The following is a 24276-nucleotide window of genomic DNA, read 5'->3' as shown; positions in this document are numbered from 1 at the left end:
AGCAGCCGCGGGGCAGCCGCCTGCCCGCCAGGGCCGCGCGGAGGCAGAACGTCTTGTAGCTTCTCTTCTTCTTTTGTTTGTTTGTTTGTTGGTTAGTTAGTCAGTTAAAACCTTTCTTTCCGCACTGGGTCGGTTGCCGCCGCCCCCCCCCCCCCCCCCCCCCCCCCCCCAGTGACCTCAGCCTGTGACCTCATCGTCGCCATGTCAACGAGAAGAAGAATATAATAATAACGCGAGAGAAGAGTATAGCTCCATCTCGCCCACCTGCACCACCACCACCGTCGTGTTGTATATAAGACGTACAGAGGAATGTTTTGGACCGTTGTTTGACTGAATGTCCTTCGTAAGAAGAAGAAAAAGAAAAAAAGAGAAAAATACATATTCACACGTCATTTCTGAGAAACGCTAAAAGAAAGGGAAAAAAATAATAAGAATGTTCGAAAAGTGCAATTGAATATTCCGTGTGTCGGTTTTGTAAAACGGCCAAATGAGATTGGGGGGAGGGGGGGGGGGGGGGGTTGGTTGGTTCGCTGCCCCAAGTGGACGTTTATGGTGAATGCACTTTAATGTCTTATGCATGTTGAGTACGTGAGTGAGACCTGGGGGACATTTCATGTGGTTTGAAAGCAGGGATGGTCCTTATTCCACAAATCTTTTTCTATCAAAAAAAAGTCCATGGAGAAAGATGGAAATTTGACTTGTAAATTGAAACTCACAAACAGAAAAGAGGCAGTTATGGACTTTGTTGTTATGGTTTGACTGGCCTCGCCGTTCTGAGGGTTACATTTTATGGATGTTTATGAGAGTGTTTGTCACGAAGAGGAACTCTAATCTGAAACTGTAATGATAACGATGTCAGTTTCCCACATTAAAAGCAGGATTTAGGCATAAAAAAATTAAAATAAACTCTCATCTGAATTGTCTTGTTTGGAACATATTCTGAAATAATCGAATTATCTTACAATAGAGGCCGTGGACAGAATGTTTGTGTGAAAGTCTTTCTTTCAAAATGGCCGCTTCTATAAGCACATGGTAATCGCTTTAGAAGGAAAGCGTGAAGTCATTTCTGTGAAGTGGGTAGAGAGTAGAGGAAACACATTGGAACAACATCTTTAATGTTCCATTCCTGTGATTTGTTCCCAAGATGCAGTAATGAAACACCAATCTATAAAAGGTTGTCGTTACTTTTCTCATACAGCAGCAACATCATTATTTGAACATATAGTAACCCTTGTCTCTTCGTGTTACCCAGGATTGTGGAGAGAAAACATTTCCTTTCGCTGTGACCTGTCTGCGCCCAAGAAATGTCTGAGTTATAGTAGACTAGTAGTATATCTTTGTCGACTATGAGGTTGTAAAAAAAACATTGTGGCAGTGAAAGGGTTAACCTGCTGTTGTGTGGCAGTGAAAGGGGTTAACCTTCTGTGTATTGTCGCAGACTCGCAGTGAAAGGGTTAACCGTTTGGTAGTGCGGGTGCCGCGGCGGTGAAAGGGTTAAGGAGAGGGTTAACCGGAGAATCAGATGGATTAGCGTGTCTCTTTTGAGCAGTGCTGCTTTTCAGTGCAACACTGCCCTCCAGTGGTTGGAGCGAACACGTCGAGCTCCATGGAATGATGGTTGCGCCTAGATACTCTGGGTCTCATTCTCCAACCGACTTACGACAAAAAGGGCAATTTGAGACTTTTTCGGGCAAGACATGAATATAGACAATATATTATAATATAATATAAATTATATATGTTTTATTGGGACGGTTGGTGAATCCCAAAATCGGCCCAAAAAGGTCTCAAATGGCCCTAAGAGAAAGCCCTTTTTGTCTAAGTCCTTCTGATTTCGCAACTCTCGCCTACTGCTTTATTAAAGGAGCATGCCACCCATTTTAAGAATTCACACGTTTTTTCACGTGTTGCCCCAGGACAGGGGTCAGGAACCTTTTTGACTGGGAGAGCCATAAAAGCCAAATATTTCTAAATATATTTCATTGAGAGCCATATAGTATTTTTAACGTATAATAAATAAAATTTCTTACTTTTAATGCGACTTCTGGTGCTGCATGGTTTTGCTGATGGCCTTGTAATCTGGTTCATACGTGGTGAGGTTGAGCTTCATGCAGGCGTTGAGGCTTCAATCAGTTAAACGTGAGCGTAGGTTGGTCTTAATGTTCCTCATATGCGAGAATGACTGCCCACATGCATATGTAGAGCCAAACATGGTCAATACGGCAATACTCACGCTGCATTGTGTGCTATGTCACAGGAAGCTCGTTCCAAGTTTTAAGAATCAGCTGGTCTTCAGGTTGAAGATTTTTAATTTCTGTCCACTTGTGTTCCCTCGCCAGCTCTGCTCGCTATATCTTCAGCTACAGATACTATTAGCTGTATCTTCAAAACTAATGTCTGTTTACTTTAAAATGACACAGTACTATTAAGAAATATCACAAGTATTAAAAAAAAAAAAAAAAAAAAAAAAAAATTTTTTTTTTTTTTTTTTAACTCAAAAATGTCTGGGAGCCATATGCTGTCACCAGAAGAGCCATATATGGCTCGCGAGCCATAGGTTCCCGACCCCTGCCCCAGGACTTTTCAATCAATATGTTTGAAGATGCACCACTCTGGTAAAGATATATAACCTTGAATACGTGGCGTCATGCACCTGGATGTCAAACCTGGGGCTGCTCTGTAGGGCTGGGCCATTAAATGGGAGTTTAAATTTCAATTATGATTTTGGCTTCCCACGATCATGAAAACAAGAGAATCGAGATAAAACGCAGTAGGTTGTGGCAGTGAGTGCACTACAACATAGTTGGTGATATTTATTTTTTATTTATATATTATTATTTGTATTTATTGATATATTTTCCCACTTATTTATTATCACAATTTCTTTTTTTTCCAGCTCAATGATATTTAAAGTTCAAAGTCTCTGTGTTAAGAAACACCAGTGTTAAAGTTCAATAAACGCACATGATGTTCTCAAATCAATGAGTAATCGTGTTTATTAATAATAGTGATTGACAATAACAATCTAAATAATCGTGATTATGATTTTTGGCATAATCGATCAGCCCTACTGTAGACATTGCACTCGCTGACTTTGTGCGCCTGTAACATATCTGTCTGAACTCTTACACCCCAATGAATGAGGTTTGAATTTAGGTTCAGACCCGTTGCCAAATACTAAAATATAAACCTCGTTTAAGGTTTGAGAACTCTGCAGTTGATGGCTTTTTATGATGAATTGAAAATGGGGGACCCTGATGTAAACAAGACAAAAGTCTTTCTCTGGTCTGCATCCCCTTAACAATTGTGTGTATTGAGCCGTACTGTATGGTAGCGCCTTCCTATACCCAGTTAAATCTGTCTTCATATCTCACGCCCCAAAGGCGATAGCGAGGGGGGCGTACGCGTGTAGGTCAGTGGCCAATCAGAGCGCAAAATGGGAACCCGGAAACACAACTGCGTTGGTAAAAGCATACATGCCGCCCGGGGTGTAAAATGGATAACGCGAGTTAATTAAAACGTTTTTTTATCATCAAGGTTTCACTTTCACCGGAAGGTCAGTCACACACACATTTGGTTTAGCACCTTATCGTGTTTCAGAAATCTGTAATTAAAAAGAGCGTGTGTATGTGTGTGTATACCTGACTGTGCATGTGCATGTGTGTTTGTCTCTCACTAACACACACACACACACAAGAAAAAAGAAAAGAAAATGGAGTTTGTGAATATGTGTACATTTCGGACTCACTTAAAAAAAAAGAATCTGTATAGACAAAACGATAATAAATTAGTTTGCTATTTCTCTTGTGGATTGTCATGCAGAAAAAACAACAACAACAACACTACATCTCAAATTCCCAGTACATTTTGTTTATTTGTATTAGACAATGTTTATTTTCTATTATTATAATTTTTTTTTTTTATTGCTATCACAAACCGTGTCTTCTAACGCTAGTCCAATGGGCAGTAGGTCCCGGTAGCTTCATTGAACAGACAAAACCCTAACACTGGTTGGTTGGTTGGTTGGTTGGAGGGGAACAAGGAGGGAAACAAACAAACCCATTTTTTCCATGGAAGGGAACTTGGTGAACCAAGTGTATATACAGTCGCTTATTCTCGTGAATTTACATTTCAACAAAGTGCCAAAAACAACAACAACAACAACAACAACAAAACCCACAGCCACAAACTTATAAATTCTTTGCCCGAGACACTCAAGACATGACTCAACGAGACGATTAAAAAAAAAAGAAAAAAAAATCCCAAAAGGTACAAAATACTCAAAATACAGAATTTCATAATAGCACACAATATAGAAGTAGTATCACCATCCTCGTTGCGGTGATCACTGGAAGAAAAGAGAAGGCTGGAAGAAAAGGAGTAGTTTGCCATGTAATACAACGGTGGATACTAGGAACAGTAATTTATATAGTATATTTATATATCTAGGGAGTCCTTTGGATCGAACGACAGCACCACTGTCACTGTGCCATAGCAGGTCAACAACTACAACGCTACCGTCGTAGCAGGTCAACACCCTTCGGATGTATATATTTTTTTATGGTCTCTTTTTCTTACACAGTACTCACTGTATATATTTGTATTTGTCTTCTTCGTATGTCATAAGATGTCTTGATGAATTGAAAATGGAGGACCCCGATGTAAACAAGACGAAAGTCTTTCTCTGGTCTGCATCCTCTCATAGCAGTTTGTTTGTATCGAGCCGTACTGTATCGTCACCCAATCTGTTAATAAAGTTTTCAATCAATCAACAACTATACAGCACTCGGTCGTAGCAGGTCAACATCTACAGCGCCACTGTTCACTTCACTCACTACTTCAGTTCATAGTGGGGGTCAAGTTCCCAAGGGATACGGAGAAATGTGTGCATTCCTTTAGGAAAGCAAAAAAAAAGAATAGTAACAAGAATAAAAATAAAAATAAAAAAGACTTAAAGGAAGGTTGTTCTTCTTCACGGCTCTCTGGTTTATTACTGTAAAACCTCTTCTCTTTTTTTTCGTCCTTTTTTTTATTATAAAAATCTGTTTCATCGTCATCTATCCATCCGTCCATCTCTCTCTCTCTCTCTCTCTCGTGCGGTCATCTTAGTCTGGGAAGCGCTGGCAGGCCTTCTTCCAGCGGCAGGCGGTGCACCACTGGTCCTTGCGCTCCACGCCGTACACTTTGCGGCACTTCTTGGCCTCTCCGCGGGCCTTCCTGCAGACGTACGGACACACACACACACACAGCTGCCGTCAGGAGGGGACCCAACCCTAACCCTAACCCTAACCACTTCTTGGCCTCTCCGCGGGCCTTCCTGCAGACGTACAGACACACACACACACAGCTGCCGTCAGGAGGGGACCTGTCTTATCGTCGCTGGCTGAAGAAAACCTCATACCTGACCACCTGAGAGCACCACAGACTGTGTGGATGCTTTCAAGAAGGGCCTCAAAACTCATCTTTTTAATAGAGCCTTTTGCTGATTTTTTTATCACATTTTATCTTCTTTTACCAGTTTTATTTATTCTATGTTTCTCTTACTCTGTTACTAGTTTTAGTGTTTTATTTTTATTTTTGATTACTCCTTGCTAGCTTTAGTCTCGCCTATTTTTTACTCTTGCTAGTTTTTATGTTCTTTTAAAATGTAGCACTTTGAGATTTGCTCCACAATTATAAAGCGCATTACAAATCAAATATATTATTATTATAACTCCATTTAAAATAATTTTTTTAATTATTTTATAAATCAACTCAGTAGATCATCCTTAGTTCATATGTGTGTGTGTGATTTTACAAAGTTTAAACAATGGGAAAGCATTAAACCGATCATCTGTCTAAACCTCGTAACTCTATTCACCCTCAAATCTGTGTTTGTTTTGTCTTCCGCCGGCGACGTTATGTATCTTTTCACCCATTTTAAACGACCTCCTTGAATCCGTGGAACATGATTGTTAAATTTTGTTTTCTTTTGTCAAGAAACTACATTTAATCAAATTAACTAGGGGTGCAACGGTACACAAAAACCACGGTTCGGTACGTACCTCGGTTTTGAAATCACGGTTCGGTACGGGTTTTCGGTACAGTGGGGGAACGTTTGGCTCTCCATGTTCCACTCAGGGGTGATGTAGCGTGCCGTAACTAATTGTACTTGTAGGGCTGTCAACGAATATTCTATATTGAAATTAATAATCGACTTGTTGGCGGCGGCTGGGTGGCGCAGCGGACTAAGCGCTCGTCACCAACGCAAGAGACACTGGTATCGAATCCGGCTGTCAGCGTTGCCTCCGGCTTGGCCGGCCGTCATACTGGCTCGATTGGCAGAGTCAGCGGGAGGGAAGCCGGTGGGGTGGGTCCTGGTCGTTGTAAACAGTTCGGTCGGGGCGCCTGCACAGCGAGGGAAGGATCTAGGAGAGGTAGTGTGATCCTTCCACACGTTACACTCCCCCAGTGAGAGTCCGCGCTGCCAGGTGAAAAGAAGCGGTGGGCTGGGTACACATGTGTCGGAGGAAGCATGTGATAGTCTCCGCCCTCCCAGACTGACGGTAGGGGGTAGAGTGTGCAGCGACCAGGAAGGGGATTCGGAATTGGCATGACGACTAACATTGGGAGGGAGAAAAACGGAAAAAGAAGGGGGAAAAAGATAATTTAAAAAATAATCGACTTGTTAATTTTTTTTTATTAAATTGTGGGAAAAAACAGGCCGTGGCCTCTATGTGCTGCATGACGGATAGGAGACACGCGACGTCATTGAGCTGAACAACGTGTGACTTAATGAACAACAACATTAACAACAACGAAGACAGTGATTTGCACTCTGAGCTCAAGCCCCGGTTGGAAATACTTTACTTTTGATTAAAAACCTCGAGACAGTTTCATGCAAGCTAAACTGTAAACTACAGCTGGCCTACAGTACCTTCTTTTTTACGCTAACGCTATTTTGGGAGTTCTATAGCGTCAAGAATGTAAGTAGCCTACTTTGTCTTAGCACTTTATTGTAAATCTTCCCTCAGGGTAAAAAACGTTATTGAATAGAGAAAAAAGCGTCATGATGCAGGTCCCGTTTCATATCATTCATTTGATCTCCGAGAGACGGCCCCTTCTCAATCTAGCACCCACCTCACACACTGAGAGAGAGTGTGTGTGTGTGTGTGTGTGCGCGCGCGCGTGCGTGCGTGCGTGTGTGTGTGTGTGTGTGTGTGTGTGTGTGTGTGTGTGTGTGTGTGTGTGTGTGTGTGTGTGTGTGTGTGTGTGTGTGTGTGTGTGTGCGCGTGTGTGTGTGTGTGTGCGTGTGTGTGTGTGTGTGTGTGTGTGTGTGCGTGTGTGTGTGTGTGTGTGTTCGCCACACTATAAGGCTATGCTAAATCACAGGTAATCTCTCAGTGTTGTGTGTGGGTGGAACACCTGGCCCTTTGCGTAAATAATATTTTGGGAAGGGGTTTGAATTTGGAGTTTTGATAAAAAATTCGGCACGCAAAAAAAAAAGTTAGTTAGTGGTTAACGTACCGTTGCAATCGTTGGGTACACAGCCGTACTGAACCGAAGGTCCAGACCAGTACTGAAACGGTTCAGTACGGATACGTCGTGTACCGTTACACCCCTAGAATTAACTCATTTGAATCCTTTATCTTCCAGCACCTCCTTCTTTGTTTGTATTAACCCTTTCACTACCACACTACAGAAGGTTAACCCTTTACTATCACACTACAGACAGTAATCACAGTGTTTGTGGTGGGTGTAGCAACACACCAACGTTTTAATTAATCATTTCCTTCCCTGTCTTGCTACCCCACACTCAAGAGTAAAACACTTTTATAAACTGGGCTCCAGAAAGCACAGATAATTGATTAACCCTTTCACTACCACACTACAGAAGGTTAATCCTTTCACTACCACACTACAGACGGTAGTGAAAGGCTTAACCTTCTGTAGTGTGGCAGTGAAAGGGTTAACCCTTTGCCATGTGGCGGTGAACGGGTTAACCTTCTGTATTGTCGCAGTGAAAGGGTTAACCCTTTGGTAGTGAAAGGGTTCATCAAGGCTAACTCGTCCTCCTATGACATCACAAACTGCAATAATTCTGAACATCTTGTTTAGGGCTTGTTCATCTGAAAGACTTCAAACCCTGGTCAAACAGCAAGGAGTATCTGTGTCATTTTCAGCTAAATAATCCATACAAAGACTAACCCTAAATAACATCTCAGACAAATCCACACAAAGACTAACCCTAAATAACATTTCACACAAATCCACACAAATACGAGGCAAAACCCATTTGACATAATGTGCATCTTTTCAACAATTGTATACAGCTTCCTTGAATCTGTGGACATGTATCTAATTGAACAATTTATTAAAGAAACTGATCTAAATCAAATGTTATTATTTATTAAAGAAACTGATCTAAATCTAATTCTAATTATTTATTATCCAGAACCTCTTTCTTCTCTTGAATTGAACATGTTTTTGGTGGGTGTAGCAACATTTTAAATTAATTATGTCCTTCCCTGTCTGGCTACCCCACACCCAGGACTAAAACACTTGTATAAACTGAGCAATAGATTAGGTAGGCAGCGCTCCTGGCTCCACAAAGCACAGATAAGTGATTAATCAAAGCTAATTCATCCAATTTTGACGCCATCGAGGGATAAGCAATTCTGAACAGCGTGTGTCTGAGAGAGACAGAGCAAGAGCACATTGAGAGGGAATAAATAAGAGGATGATCTATTCTAGACAACCTGTTACTCATCTAGCACCTAATCATGATCATATTGACAGCCAAGCAGGAGGTAATGAGAGGAAAGGGGACAAAGAGAAAGATAGAATATATATACAGAGAGAAAGAACATATATATAGAGAGAGAGAAAGAGAGAGAGAGAGAGAGAGAGAGAGAGAGAGAGAGAGAGAGAGAGAGAGAGAGAGAGAGAATATATATATAGATAGAATATATACTGAGCAAAGAAATGGGCAGAAAGAGAGATAGAATATATACGGTAAAGAGACAGGCAGAAAGAGAGATGGAATATATATAGAGATATAATATAGAGATAGAATATAATTATATATATATATATATATATATATATATATATATATATATATATATATATATATATATATATATATATATATATATATATATATATATATATTCTATCTCTCTATATTATATCTCTATATATATATATTCCATCTCTCTTTCTACCCATCTCTATATATATATAGAGATGGATAGAAAGAGAGATGGAATATATATAGATATAATATAGAGAGATAGAATATAATTATATAGAGAATGAGAGATATAATATATATAGAGAGAGATGGGTAGAAAGAGAGATGGAATACATAGATAGACATAGATACAATATATATATATATATAGAGAGAGATATAATATATATATATAGAGCGAGATAGAATATAGAGAATGAGAGAGATGGAATATATATAGAGAGAGAGATAGAATATATATATATATTGAGAGAGATGGAATATATATTGAGAGAGATAGTGTCGTAAATTAATTGAATCAAAAATGTACAATAGTGCTAGTTAATGAATTTAAGAGACAGCATCTCAAAGGAAATAGGAATCAGCGTGTAAACAGTAAAATACCCTGGCTGGTTAATAATAGACTTGGGACGAGGGGCAGACATTCTGGTGACATCCAATAAAGTGGTTTGCTAAGGTCATAAAATAGGTCCCTCCACTATATGCTAATGATAAAACGGGAGGTTGTGGGTGATTAGTTTAAAGATAGACCAGAGCATTTGTGCAACCTCCCCCCCCCTGTTACAGTTTGAACCTTCTGGTCACATTACTTAACAAGAACCAACAGACAGGAAGGTCAGAGGGCGTTTAGGGCCGTCAGCAGGGCCGTAAGAGGAAATAGCAGAACGCAGCTGTGTAGAGATTAAGTATTTAGATTAGGGAGCAAAAGACTAAACTCCAAAAACTATAAAGAATTATTAATTAAAAGATAAAGTAGAGAAGACATCAAGAAAATACAAGCAAAATGACACCAAAAAGGAGACTAATTGACCACTGATAAACGGAATAAACAGACTCGCTGCTAAAAAAAGCCACATGTAGGCTTCCCTCCAGTTGGAGACTAAGAGAGAGAGAATTGGATCAAATGCTGGCATACCCACTAGAAAACAGTAATAAAATAGGAGAACCATAACATTGTCAAAGAAATAGGATTCTAGTTAATTTAGGACTAATAGTTAAGACTATTACCAGCGGGAGACCAAGTTAAACAAAATAGGGTTTAGAACTTAAACTAAGACAACAGTATTACCTTTTCTCCTGATACATTGATTAACTATGGAGTTTATGCATCAAACATTGTACACATGTTTTCACTGAAAACTGTGACCTCAATTGTCTTATTCTGAATTATACTATCTCTGGAATGTAACAGTAAAAAGCATTTAGTAAAACTAGAATAACAATACTGTATTTCTCATCGGTTGGAAAGTTGTGTGTGTTAAGAAGTGCTAATAAAAAGGTTTAACTGTAATTGCAAAATCAGGTTATATAGGTTAATATGAATTGAAAATTGGGGACCCTGATGTAAACACGGACAAAAGGTCTTTCTCGGATCTATATCCCCTTGGCAGGTTGTATGTATTGTGCTGTGCTGTACCCATTCTGCAATCTGTTAGTAAAGTATTCATTCATTCATTTATTCAATCAAACAACAATGTTAGTCCGTTTCATTAGAAGGAAGAACCGTCCGAAATAGTCATTTCACTTCCTTATTTGGTCAGGGAACCCAGTTCTTTCGTGTTAAGCCAATTAGAGAAGGAACCGGAGTCTCTGTTCTGTGACATCACGGGGCAAAGACTCGACCACTGGGCGGGGTTTTTGTGAGTCCTATATGTACCACAGGTTGAGAGACATTGAGAAGCGCGCACGGAGACGAGAAAACCATGACGACGCACGGAGAAAGCAGCTTGAGACGATCCCACCCGCGCTGAAAACTATCCAATCGAGACGTGCTGCAGAAGCTGTTTTAGACATAGAGAAATTGACAAGAGATATCGGCTGTTTGTTTTAAACAATAAACGACGGCGAGACTGTCTTTGTACCGCTGAGCTGGCTCCGACTCCAAATCTTTTATAAGACATTTGAACAAACGTGTGAGTACAATTAGCAGAGATACAGTAGCGATCCACTATACGATCCTGAGACTTTAGCAAATAGAATCATTGAAAAGACACGTTAATAGTATAGAGAGAGATGGGCAGAGAAAGAGAGAGAGAGACAAGATGTCCACAGAGACGGAGGACGCGTGTCCGAGAGAGAGAGAGAGAGAGAGAGAGCGACCAGGCTGAGCCACAGCCCCTCAAACTTCCACCGACCTGAAGGAGCAGTGGGCGCGAGAGGGCGACGCAGCACTCATGGTCTGCAGCCTGCTGGGGGCGCTGTTCTGCTGGAGCCACTGTTCCCCCACACTGACCGACCGGCAGCGAGGCTTCACCATCTGAGATCACATTCGAGTGTGTTATGTTGTTGTCATCATACAGTAGCACAAGTACAGTACATACAGTAGCACAAGTACAGTACATACAGTAGCACAAGTACAGTACATACAGTAGCACAAGTACAGTACATACAGTAGCACAAGTACAGTACATACAGTAGCACAAGTACAGTACATACAGTAGCACAAGTACAGTACATACAGTAGCACAAGTACAGCACATACAGTAGCACAAGTACAGCACATACAGTAGCACAAGTACAGTACATACAGTAGCACAAGTACAGTACATACAGTAGCACAAGTACAGTGCAACAAAAAGAGGTTTGGCATCCAACCACAGTGCACATGTAACACAGTAAAGTGCAATAGTAATACACAGTGTACACAGGTGATTAAACTGGATATTAAATATATAGATTAGGGTTACTGAGTGCTAATCAGATGTATGTGCTGCAGAGTTGTAATATTAATATGTACAGTGATACACAGGTATAGATATACTGGCTAGCAGTGTAACCAGTAAGAGTAGGTAAGAGATGCAGAAATAGATATGGTATCCACAGATATGTAAAAGGATTATGGGCAGGTATGTACAGACAGATGTGGATATACTGTATATACAGTAAGAATAAATATATAGGGTATAGAGAGCATTATTGTACATGTATCTACAGAGCTATAGGGGTTATATGCAGGTGTATAAGTAGGAATATAGAAGGATTATATGCAGGTATATTCAGACAGATATGGATATATATATACGTATATATATATGTATGAATTCTCAGAATAAATTAAGACTCCTCTTTAGACAGACTTTGGTGTCGACCAAAGTTTCCTCTTGTGAGCTCAATAAAGTATCTACAAATTCAAAATTACAACAAATTCATTTAAATCAGTGAATTAATTGAGTCACGATCGAGGCGGGGGTAAATATTTTATATTCCTACGGGCCAAAATATTCTGAAAATATTCAGATTTTTTCCTCAAAAAAGGTTTATCCTCAAAATGTGTGATAAAATGCAGCAGTTATCGTAGAGATACCTATTGGATTATCACCAGTAAAGTAATGTTCTCGTAGAGATACCTATAAGATCCTCACTAGTAAAGTAATGTTATTTCATAAGCTTCATTAAAGAACTGAATACGCTCCAGCATTCCAAACGTCACAACCAATCTCTTATGTCTTGCTCTTATGTCACGCTCAGATTGGGATTCCTTTCCACCCTGGAATCCCAACCTGAGCATGATATACAGTAAGAGCAAAATAGCCTCCGTGTGATTATGGTCAATTGAAGATGAGACATTGGCTTGGTGTGTGGTTACTGGTGTGAGCTGGGATTTGGATGATAATGGCACGGTCATCCATAGTTTAGTCAAACGCCTGCCGGCACAAAGACACACAGAACCAACGACACGCAGTTTGTAAACAAGTCAAAGGAGAAGTGTCTCTCGGTGCGACGTTTCAAACATCAGCGCTGCAATTAACCCAGTCAGCCTGAGGGCATGAGCACTTTCAGAGCGCAGCTCCAATACACTATCTTCTGGATGGAGAGAGGGGAAGGGAGAGAGGGGAGAGAGAGAGAGAGAGAGAGAGAGAGAGAGAGAGAGAGAGAGAGAGAGAGAGAGAGAGAGAGAGAGAGAGAGAGAGAGGGGGGGGAGGGGGAGAGAGAGAGAGAGAGACAGACAGGCAGACAGCCAGTGAAACAGATATAGACAGACAGACACAGACAGACAGAAAGTAATCAGACCTACTGCCTGAACTGCTGACAGATAGAGCAACTGACAAGACAGACAGACAGACAGACAGACAGACAGACAGACAGACAGGCAGCCAGTGAAACAGAGACAGACAGACAGACAGACAGACAGACAGACAGACAGTGAAACATACAGACAGCCAGTGAAACAGAGACAGACAGACAGACAGCGAAACATACAGACAGGCAGACAGCCAGTGAAACAGAGACAGACAGACAGAAAGATAATCAGACCTACTGCCTGAACTGCTGACAGATAGAGCAACTGACAAGACAGACAGACAGACAGACAGACAGACAGACAGACAGACAGACAGACAGACAGACAGACAGACAGACAGACAGACAGACAGACAGACAGACAGACAGACAGACAGACAGACAGACAGACAGACAGACAGACAGACAGACAGACAGACAGACAGACAGACAGACAGACAGACAGACAGACAGACAGACAGACAGACAGACAGACAGACAGACAGACAGACAGACAGACAGACAGACAGACAGACAGACAGACAGACAGACAGACAGACAGACAGACAGACAGACAGACAGACAGACAGACAGACAGACAGACAGACAGACAGACAGACAGACAGACAGACAGACAGACAGACAGACAGACAGACAGACAGACAGACAGACAGACAGACAGACAGACAGACAGACAGACAGACAGACAGACAGACAGACAGACAGACAGACAGACAGACAGACAGACAGACAGACAGACAGACAGACAGACAGACAGACAGACAGACAGACAGACAGACAGACAGACAGACAGACAGACAGACAGACAGACAGACAGACAGACAGACAGACAGACAGACAGACAGACAGACAGACAGACAGACAGACAGACAGACAGACAGACAGACAGACAGACAGACAGACAGACAGACAGACAGACAGACAGACAGACAGACAGACAGACAGACAGACAGACAGACAGACAGACAGACAGACAGACAGACAGACAGACAGACAGACAGACAGACAGACAGACAGACAGACAGACAGACAGACAGACAGACAGACAGACAGACAGACAGACAGACAGACAGACAGACAGACAGACAGACAGACAGACAGACAGACAGACAGACAGACAGACAGACAGACAGACAGACAGACAGACAGACAGACAGACAGACAGACAGACAGACAGACAGACAGACAGACAGACAGACAGACAGACAGACAGACAGACAGACAGACAGACAGACAGACAGACAGACAGACAGACAGACAGACAGACAGACAGACAGACAGACAGACAGACAGACAGACAGACAGACAGACAGACAGACAGACAGACAGACAGACAGACAGACAGACAGACAGACAGACAGACAGACAGACAGACAGACAGACAGACAGACAGACAGACAGACAGACAGACAGACAGACAGACAGACAGACAGACAGACAGACAGACAGACAGACAGACAGACAGACAGACAGACAGACAGACAGACAGACAGACAGACAGACAGACAGACAGACAGACAGACAGACAGACAGACAGACAGACAGACAGACAGACAGACAGACAGACAGACAGACAGACAGACAGACAGACAGACAGACAGACAGACAGACAGACAGACAGACAGACAGACAGACAGACAGACAGACAGACAGACAGACAGACAGACAGACAGACAGACAGACAGACAGACAGACAGACAGACAGACAGACAGACAGACAGACAGACAGACAGACAGACAGACAGACAGACAGACAGACAGACAGACAGACAGACAGACAGACAGACAGACAGACAGACAGACAGACAGACAGACAGACAGACAGACAGACAGACAGACAGACAGACAGACAGACAGACAGACAGACAGACAGACAGACAGACAGACAGACAGACAGACAGACAGACAGACAGACAGACAGACAGACAGACAGACAGACAGACAGACAGACAGACAGACAGACAGACAGACAGACAGACAGACAGACAGACAGACAGACAGACAGACAGACAGACAGACAGACAGACAGACAGACAGACAGACAGACAGACAGACAGACAGACAGACAGACAGACAGACAGACAGACAGACAGACAGACAGACAGACAGACAGACAGACAGACAGACAGACAGACAGACAGACAGACAGACAGACAGACAGACAGACAGACAGACAGACAGACAGACAGACAGACAGACAGACAGACAGACAGACAGACAGACAGACAGACAGACAGACAGACAGACAGACAGACAGACAGACAGACAGACAGACAGACAGACAGACAGACAGACAGACAGACAGACAGACAGACAGACAGACAGACAGACAGACAGACAGACAGACAGACAGACAGACAGACAGACAGACAGACAGACAGACAGACAGACAGACAGACAGACAGACAGACAGACAGACAGACAGACAGACAGACAGACAGACAGACAGACAGACAGACAGACAGACAGACAGACAGACACCCACCGTGGTGGTGTTGTGGCTGGGGGCGGTGACAGTGGGCGTCCAACACTGGGAGGTGGGGGTGCGTGACGCCACAGTCACCTGGGCGGGGGTGCAAGCCTGGAGGAGAGAGAGAGAGAGAGAGAGACGAGAGGGAGAGAGAGAGACGAGAGGGTGAGTCACAGGGCCTTTCAAGTCCACTTACTTCTAATTGCTCAATATCAAACTGGAGAGCGAGAGGAGATTATACAATTCCCTCCAGATCTAGTTTCATCTCCCTTATTTTGCTAAATTGCCATCTGGACTGAAATCCCTGCTGACTGCTAGGTGGGTTGTGCTATATATATATCCTGTATACACGCACGCACACACACACACACACACACACACAGTATATAATATATATACACACACACACAATTGATTCACTGCTCCAACTGTCCTCTTTCTCTTCCATTTGTAACCGTACAAATAACCCCCGACTTGCACCTGTACACAAAACCTTTCAATAGAAAACAAACAATCAAACAGCCACAGCGAATGGGGCGACACAGTAACACACACCTGGCAGGAGCAAGAGGAGAGAGCGGGCATAAAGTTCTACACCTTTTCAAATCCACACATTTTCCTTCAAGCCGCACTCTCTTTGAGTTGTACTCAATATGCCACTCCACTCCTTTTCTTCTCTTTCATCCAATCTTCTCCAATCTTCCGTCTCTCAAAGTCCACTCGGTATCGCTTTCAAATTGTCTGAAAAAACGCCAGGGCAATCTGCCACTCGTGATTTTACCTTTAACGACCTTACATCAATTTAACATTTCCCTTGACATGGCTAGACAGCCAATTTAGCAGACGTCAAAATTCCTCCAACTTGTTAGACCGGCTGTTGTAAAAAGGTGCAGTCCGTAAGAGAATTTGACCTTGTCTGAAAAGTCCTCAGTATCTACTAAATCTGATGGAAGCTACTAACCCTACTACCCTCAGTACCTATAGTCAGACAGAAGCTACTAACCCTACTACCCTCAGTACCTACAGACAGAAACTACTAACCCTACTACCCTCAGTACCTACACAACCAGACAGAAGCTACTTACCCTACTACCCTCAGTACCTACACAGTCAGACAGAAGCTACTAACCCTACTACCCTCAGTACCTACACAATCAGACAGAAACTACTAACCCTACTGCCCTCAGTACCTACACAACCAGACAGAAGCTACTAACCCTACTACCCTCAGTACCTACAGACAGAAACTACTAACCCTACTGCCCTCAGTACCTACACAACCAGACGGAAGCTACTAACCCTACTACCCTCAGTACCTACACAACCAGACAGAAGCTACTAACCCTACTACCCTCAGTACCTACACAACCAGACAGAAGCTACTAAACCTACTACCCCCAGTATCTACAAAAAATGAAAATGTAGGCCATGTAGACTCAGTCAACCGATGGATGAATTACGTGCCTATTCCACATAATTGTACCTGGTCAGGTCTACACGGTCCTCATTCCAAACAACAACAGCGTCTTACAGAGAGAGAGAGTGCACCTTTCACATTCAGTATATGGCCCGTTCCAACTACCCTGTCTCTCTCTCTCTCTCTCTCTCAGCACCCACACAGCACCCTCTCTCACCTAGACAGCCAGAAGGGGGGCTATGTGAGACTGTTGTTCATTGACTATAGCTCAGCGTTCAACACCATAGTCCCCACCAGACTGGTGGACAAGCTGATCGAGCTGGGTCTGAGCTCCGCTCTGAGCGCCTGGATACTGGACTTTCTGAGTGAAAGGCCCCAGGCGGTCAGGGTGGGGGGTCAGACCTCCAACACCATCACCCTGAGCATCGGGTCCCCCCAGGGCTGTGTTCTGAGCCCCCTGCTGTATTCACTCTACACACATGACTGTGTGGCCAAGTTCAGCTCCAACTCCATAGTGAAGTTTGCGGACGACACAGTGGTGGTGGGGCTGATCTCTGACAACGACGAGAAGGCCTACCGGGAGGAGGTTGAGGTACTGGAACGCTGGTGCCAGGACAACAGCCTGCTCCTGAACATTGGTAAAACCAAGGAGCTGATCGTGGATTTTAGGAGAACACAGCAGGGGACACACAAACCACTGAGGATAAACGGGGCTACCGTGGACAGGGTGAGCAGCTTTAAGTACCTGGGGGTCCACATCTCAGAAGACCTGACATGGACAACACACATAGACTCAGTCGTAAAAAATGCGAAGCAGCGCCTCTACCACCTGAGACAGTTAAGGAAGTTCAGAGTATCGGGGAAGATACTCCAGTCCTTCTACTCCGGAGCTGTAGAGAGCATCTTGACTGGAAACATCACTGCCTGGTATGGAAACAGCACGGCACAGGACAAGAAGGCCCTACAGAGAGTGGTGCGCTCAGCTGAGCGCACCACTGAGTGCACTACGGGTATTGCACTACCACCCCTGCAGGTCCTATACAACAAGAGGTGCAAATCCAGAGCCTGCAGAATAATGAAAGACCCTCACCAGCCCAACAACAGCCTGTTCAAGCTGCTGCGGTCAGGCAAACGCCTGCGCACACCAGCAACTAGGACAGAGAGACATCGGCTCAGCTTCTTCCCCCAGGCCATCAGAGTCTTGAACACTGAACTCTCCACACACAAGCACACATGAACACACATACACACACATGCTGCACACGCTCACACTCAACGGTCACTTTACAAAATGAAAAGGTCACTTTAAAAGGAAAAAATAAAGAACGGGAGTGGTTCTTGTATAGTAAATAGATGGATATAGCAAGATAGCATAAGGATATATAGTATAACTGTAGATTGTATAGTATTGTGTACATAAGACTCAGTGTCTCATCCGTAGCTAACATTGTATTGCACTATCGCAGGACCTTAGCATGTCTTTTACCATGCTTTTTGTAAACTTTATGTACATTATACCTGTTATGTCTTATTCTTATTACTTGTATTATTGCACAAATGTCTTATCTTATTACTTGTATTATTGCACAATCGCTGCGGGCATGACCTCCCGCATTTCACTGTATGCTTGTATGCCGTGACAAATAAAACTCTTGACTCTACGCTCTCTCTCTCTCTCTCTCTCTCTCTCTCTCCCTCTTAGTTAGTGTAGGGGGCAACTAGGAGAGGGAGGACTTTAAATGGTGAATGGACTGCGTTTATACAGCGCTTTACAACTTCACACTCACTCAGACACTCACGCACAGATGGAGGAGGCAACCACACACAAGGTGCCAACCTGCTCACCGGGAGCAGTTAGGGGTTAATTAAGTGTCTTGCTCAAAGACACTTCGACACGCTGCCGGGAGGAACCGGAATCGAACCAGGGAGCCTTTTCGATTACCAGATGACCGCTCTACCTCCTGAGCCACTGTCGCACTTTACCTCCCTCCTTTTGTGTGTGTGTGTGTGTGTGTGTGTGTGTGTGTGTGTGTGTGTGTGTGTGTGTGTGTGTGTGTGTGTGTGTGTGTGTGTGTGTGTGAGTGTGTGTCTCCCAGGCTGGTGTTTCAGACAGACAGGTGGTAGAGTGTGTGTGGGGCAGGTGTTTCAGACAGACAGGTGGTAGAGTGTGTGTGTCTCCCAGGCTGGTGTTTCAGACAGACAGGTGGTAGAGTGTGTGTGGGGCAGGTGTTTCAGACAGACAGGTGGTAGAGTGTGTGGGGCAGGTGTTTCAGACAGACAGGTGGTAGAGTGTGTGTGTCTCCCAGGCTGGTGTTTCAGACAGACAGGTGGTAGAGTGTGTGTGGGGCAGGTGTTTCAGACAGACAGGTGGTAGAGTGTGTGGGGCAGGTGTTTCAGACAGACAGGTGGTAGAGTGTGTGTGTGGCAGGTGTTTCAGACAGACAGGTGGTAGAGTGTGTGTGGGGCAGGTGTTTCAGACAGACAGGTGGTAGAGTGTGTGTGGAGCAGGTGTTTCAGACAGACAGGTGGTAGAGTGTGTGTGGAGCAGGTGTTTCAGACAGACAGGTGGTAGAGTGTGTGTGGCTGGTGTTTCAGACAGACAGGTGGTAGAGTGTGTGTGTGTGGCAGGTGTTTCAGACAGACAGGTGGTAGAGTGTGTGTGTGTGGCAGGTGTTTCAGACAGACAGGTGGTAGAGTGTGTGTGGAGCAGGTGTTTCAGACAGACAGGTGGTAGAGTGTGTGTGGGGCAGGTGTTTCAGACAGACAGGTGGTAGAGTGTGTGTGGAGCAGGTGTTTCAGACAGACAGGTGGTAGAGTGTGTGGGGCAGGTGTTTCAGACAGACAGGTGGTAGAGTGTGTGTGGCAGGTGTTTCAGACAGACAGGTGGTAGAGTGTGTGTGGCAGGTGTTTCAGACAGACAGGTGGTAGAGTGTGTGTGGAGCAGGTGTTTCAGACAGACAGGTGGTAGAGTGTGTGTGGCAGGTGTTTCAGACAGACAGGTGGTAGAGTGTGTGTGGGGCAGGTGTTTCAGACAGACAGGTGGTAGAGTGTGTGTGGGGCAGGTGTTTCAGACAGACAGGTGGTAGAGTGTGTGTGGCAGGTGTTTCAGACAGACAGGTGGTAGAGTGTGTGTGGGGCAGGTGTTTCAGACAGACAGGTGGTAGAGTGTGTGTGGGGCAGGTGTTTCAGACAGACAGGTGGTAGTGTGTGTGTGGGGCAGGTGTTTCAGACAGACAGGTGGTAGAGTGTGTGTGGGGCAGGTGTTTCAGACAGACAGGTGGTAGAGTGTGTGTGGGGCAGGTGTTTCAGACAGACAGGTGGTAGAGTGTGTGTGGCAGGTGTTTCAGACAGACAGGTGGTAGAGTGTGTGTGGGGCAGGTGTTTCAGACAGACAGGTGGTAGAGTGTGTGGGGCAGGTGTTTCAGACAGACAGGTGGTAGAGTGTGTGTGGCAGGTGTTTCAGACAGACAGGTGGTAGAGTGTGTGTGGAGCAGGTGTTTCAGACAGACAGGTGGTAGAGTGTGTGGGGCAGGTGTTTCAGACAGACAGGTGGTAGAGTGTGTGTGGCAGGTGTTTCAGACAGACAGGTGGTAGAGTGTGTGTGGGGCAGGTGTTTCAGACAGACAGGTGGTAGAGTGTGTGTGGGGCAGGTGTTTCAGACAGACAGGTGGTAGTGTGTGTGTGGGGCAGGTGTTTCAGACAGACAGGTGGTAGAGTGTGTGTGGGGCAGGTGTTTCAGACAGACAGGTGGTAGAGTGTGTGTGGGGCAGGTGTTTCAGACAGACAGGTGGTAGAGTGTGTGTGGCAGGTGTTTCAGACAGACAGGTGGTAGAGTGTGTGTGTGGCAGGTGTTTCAGACAGACAGGTGGTAGAGTGTGTGTGGGGGAGGTGTTTCAGACAGACAGGTGGTAGAGTGTGTGTGTGGCTGGTGTTTCAGACAGACAGGTGGTAGAGTGTGTGTGGAGCTGGTGTTTCAGACAGACAGGTGGTAGAGTGTGTGTGGCAGGTGTTTCAGACAGACAGGTGGTAGAGTGTGTGTGGCAGGTGTTTCAGACAGACAGGCGGTAGAGTGTGTGTGTGGCAGGTGTTTCAGACAGACAGGCGGTAGAGTGTGTGTGGGGCAGGTGTTTCAGACAGACAGGTGGTAGAGTGTGTGTGTGGCAGGTGTTTCAGACAGACAGGTGGTAGAGTGTGTGGCAGATGTTTCAGACAGACAGGTGGTAGAGTGTGTGTGGGGCAGGTGTTTCAGACAGACAGGTGGTAGAGTGTGTGTGGCTGGTGTTTCAGACAGACAGGTGGTAGAGTGTGTGTGTGGCAGGTGTTTCAGACAGACAGGTGGTAGAGTGTGTGTGGGGCAGATGTTTCAGACAGACAGGTGGTAGAGTGTGTGTGGCTGGTGTTTCAGACAGACAGGTGGTAGAGTGTGTGTGTGGCAGGTGTTTCAGACAGACAGGTGTTAGCGTGTGTGTGTGGCAGGTGTTTCAGACAGACAGGCGGTAGAGTGTGTGTGTGGCAGGTGTTTCAGACAGACAGGTGTTAGCGTGTGTGTGGCAGGTGTGTCGCTTGGCGTGGAAACGGCGGCCGCGTGGCGCTACAGACCCAGAACCATGTGGCCCTTCGTTAGGCGGTGGTTCAAATTCTGCATTAGTTACAAAAAGCACACCTGTCTTTTTTAACCTAGTACGGTAGGCGACATGTAACCAAAGCTGGGCTCAGGAGGTAGAGAGCGGTCGTCTGGCAGTCAGGAGGTTCCCGGTTCTATGCCGGCTCCTCTCGGCTAGTGCGTCGAAGTGTCCTTGAGCAAGACACTTGACCCCTACCTGCTCCCGATGAGCAGGTTATGAGCACCTTGCACGGTCGCCCCCGGCGTTGATTTGTGAACGTGTGAGTGAACGGGTGAATGTGAGGCATAAGTTGTAAAGCGCTTTGGATAAAAGCGGCTATATAAATGCAGTCCATTTATCATTGACCCGTTTGCTACTATTTCTATGACTATTTCTATAACGCTTAAAAGGTTTACAGACGTGTGTCATTCTCGAGATGTGTCATTCTCGCCCCGATACGAGTTAATTATATCAAGGCTGCTGGCTAATATATGCTTCTCCTTTCTAGAGATACTGTATTTGGTAGCCATTTTGTGCCGATTCTTCCATTAACCTTGCACGGCAGCTGGCTTTTTCCGCAAGAATCTAGTCACGTGACTAGCTTCAAGTCAGCTTCAAGTTTATGGTTCGGACCAATCGGCGTCCTCCTTTGAGGAACCGCTGGCAGCTAGGGGGCGTGGTTTTACACGTGTGGCGACATTGAGAAGACGGAAGGTTATGAAAGTTACAAATTGTTTCAAAGGACAACTTCCCAGATGGTTCTGTGCACCGGACCATCTGGTGGGTCAGGTTACACGTCCATGGGCTTTCAGTGGATCTGAAAATGTACCTTAAACAGCTAAACTCACCACATTTGATAGAAATAGCACGCTAACCTGTGTGGGTCTACAACACCGTTGACCTTTAGAGTTGCTTCATCAAGTCATTCTCTCACAAAGAGACAGTTCTTCCTCATATTCTTGTGTAATATCACAATCAAGCAAACCAATCATGCGAGCCTCAAGTCTGACATATCTTTTATTTTTTTAGGGCATTTTTGAGTGCTTTTATTGACAGGACAGAGAGACATTGGGAGAGAGATGGGGAGGACAGGCAACACATGTCCCCTGGGCCGGATTCGAAACCCAGGACGTTGCGATTATTACGCTGCAAGCGTATCTTTACACGGGGCACCCCGTGACATATTTTTGATTGAAGAGCTTTCTTAAATTATGGGACTCTGCCTGGGGTGTAAATGTTTTTCCCCTGGCCTTCGTCTGATCACCCGAATGACTTGACTTGGTTCAAGTGTTGAAATAGAGCGGGAACCTTTGCAGTATGCAGCATATTCATAAACAGCATTCAAATCACAACAGAGGCCATTTTACAGTTCACTCATTATTATTGTTTATATTATATTTGTAAACTGCATCAGAAGGCTTTTTGTACAGACACAAAACAGTTGTCCTATGTTTAGCAGAAGGAAGGTCGTTGAGGCTGTCTTGCTGTCTGTTTTGGATTATGGAGACATCGTTTCTAGACATGCTGCCGCTTCCACTCTAAAGCCTCTAGACCAGTGGTGCCCAACCAGTCGATCGCGATCGACAGGTAGATCGTGGGCTGATTTCAAGTAGATCTCAATTAATAAAATTAGATTATAAAAAAAAAAAAAAAAAGATTTGCAAAATCAACTCTGCCTCTCCTTGTTAACTACAACAAGCAATGCTGTTTGTTATTTAAGATGAGGTCGGACTCGGCACTGACAGATTTGTGTTCATTATGCTGCTTTTATAAAGCCTCAAATGACTGCTTACAATATACAATTTTGGCTGGTAGCTCTCGGCTAGGTGGTAAATTAAAAAGTAGATCTTGGTTCAAAAAAGGTTGGGGACCCCTGCTCTAGACTAAAGCATTCTGCCCTTAGATGTATCACTGGTGACAGTTATGGTTCCATCATTGTATCCTATATACTAAGGTCGGGTGGTCCTCTCTGGCAGAGAGACATGACTTGCATTGGCATCCGTTTCTGTATGAAGGCCACTATTGGTGATCTCCCTACATCACCTCACTGCTGGATTGGAGCTCTTGACCTCATCACACTCGCGCTCTGGTGATTGGCTTTGACACTTAAGGTTCCTAGAGTTTGCACTGAATTAGGAAACATCTGCCTTTAGCTTCTGTGCCCCCCAGCTGATCCAGCCTGTTGGAACAGAGGCTTCATGGGGTAATCTCCAGGAAAGGAAACGCCACGCTGCCCTCCTTCCATCAACTCTGACTGGACAACATCCGTCTGGAGGACGTGGCCCGGATGGAAGCGGATACGGACCACTGGCCTAGCTTAAAACTCTGGGAAATGTGTTTTTTGGCCAACAGCTAGCTAGCCGCCCAGGGCTGTACGCTAAAGGTGCTCCCATAGTCGAGCAGACTGTACACAGAGCAGACTCCGCGGAGGTCCGCGCGGCTCTTTGAGCTTTCATAGTCGAGCAGATCTCAGCGGACGTCCGCGGTCTATTTCCTACATTTCTCACACCAGTTTTACTACATTTCCCAC

At 44.5% G+C, this 24276-nt stretch overlaps 1 protein-coding gene across 2 annotated transcripts in view; it reads right to left on the bottom strand.

Moving 5' to 3' along the window:
* Window positions 1-3872: 3872 nt before the first annotated feature.
* Window positions 3873-24276, bottom strand: part of znf395b (zinc finger protein 395b) — a 43416-nt gene continuing 23012 nt past the window's right edge. The window contains exons 8-10 of one of the 2 annotated variants that reach the window (XM_084314680.1): window positions 15741-15836; window positions 11371-11492; window positions 3873-5217 (exon numbers count right to left, since the gene is read on the bottom strand). In XM_084314680.1, the coding sequence (XP_084170806.1) occupies window positions 5106-5217; window positions 11371-11492; window positions 15741-15836 (330 nt within the window). In that variant the 3' untranslated portion in view covers window positions 3873-5105. Of the gene's footprint in view, window positions 5218-11370; window positions 11493-12953; window positions 13037-15740; window positions 15837-24276 lie in introns of those variants that run through there. The other variant, XM_084314681.1, reaches the window with a different exon arrangement.

The sequence above is a fragment of the Notolepis coatsorum genome (assembly GCF_963971535.1).
Source record: "Notolepis coatsorum genome assembly, chromosome: 5".
NCBI classification, from domain to species: Eukaryota; Metazoa; Chordata; class Actinopteri; order Aulopiformes; family Paralepididae; genus Notolepis; species Notolepis coatsorum.
The sequence above is the reverse complement of the archived record's forward strand: the minus strand, read 5'-3'. Positions and strand labels throughout refer to the sequence as shown.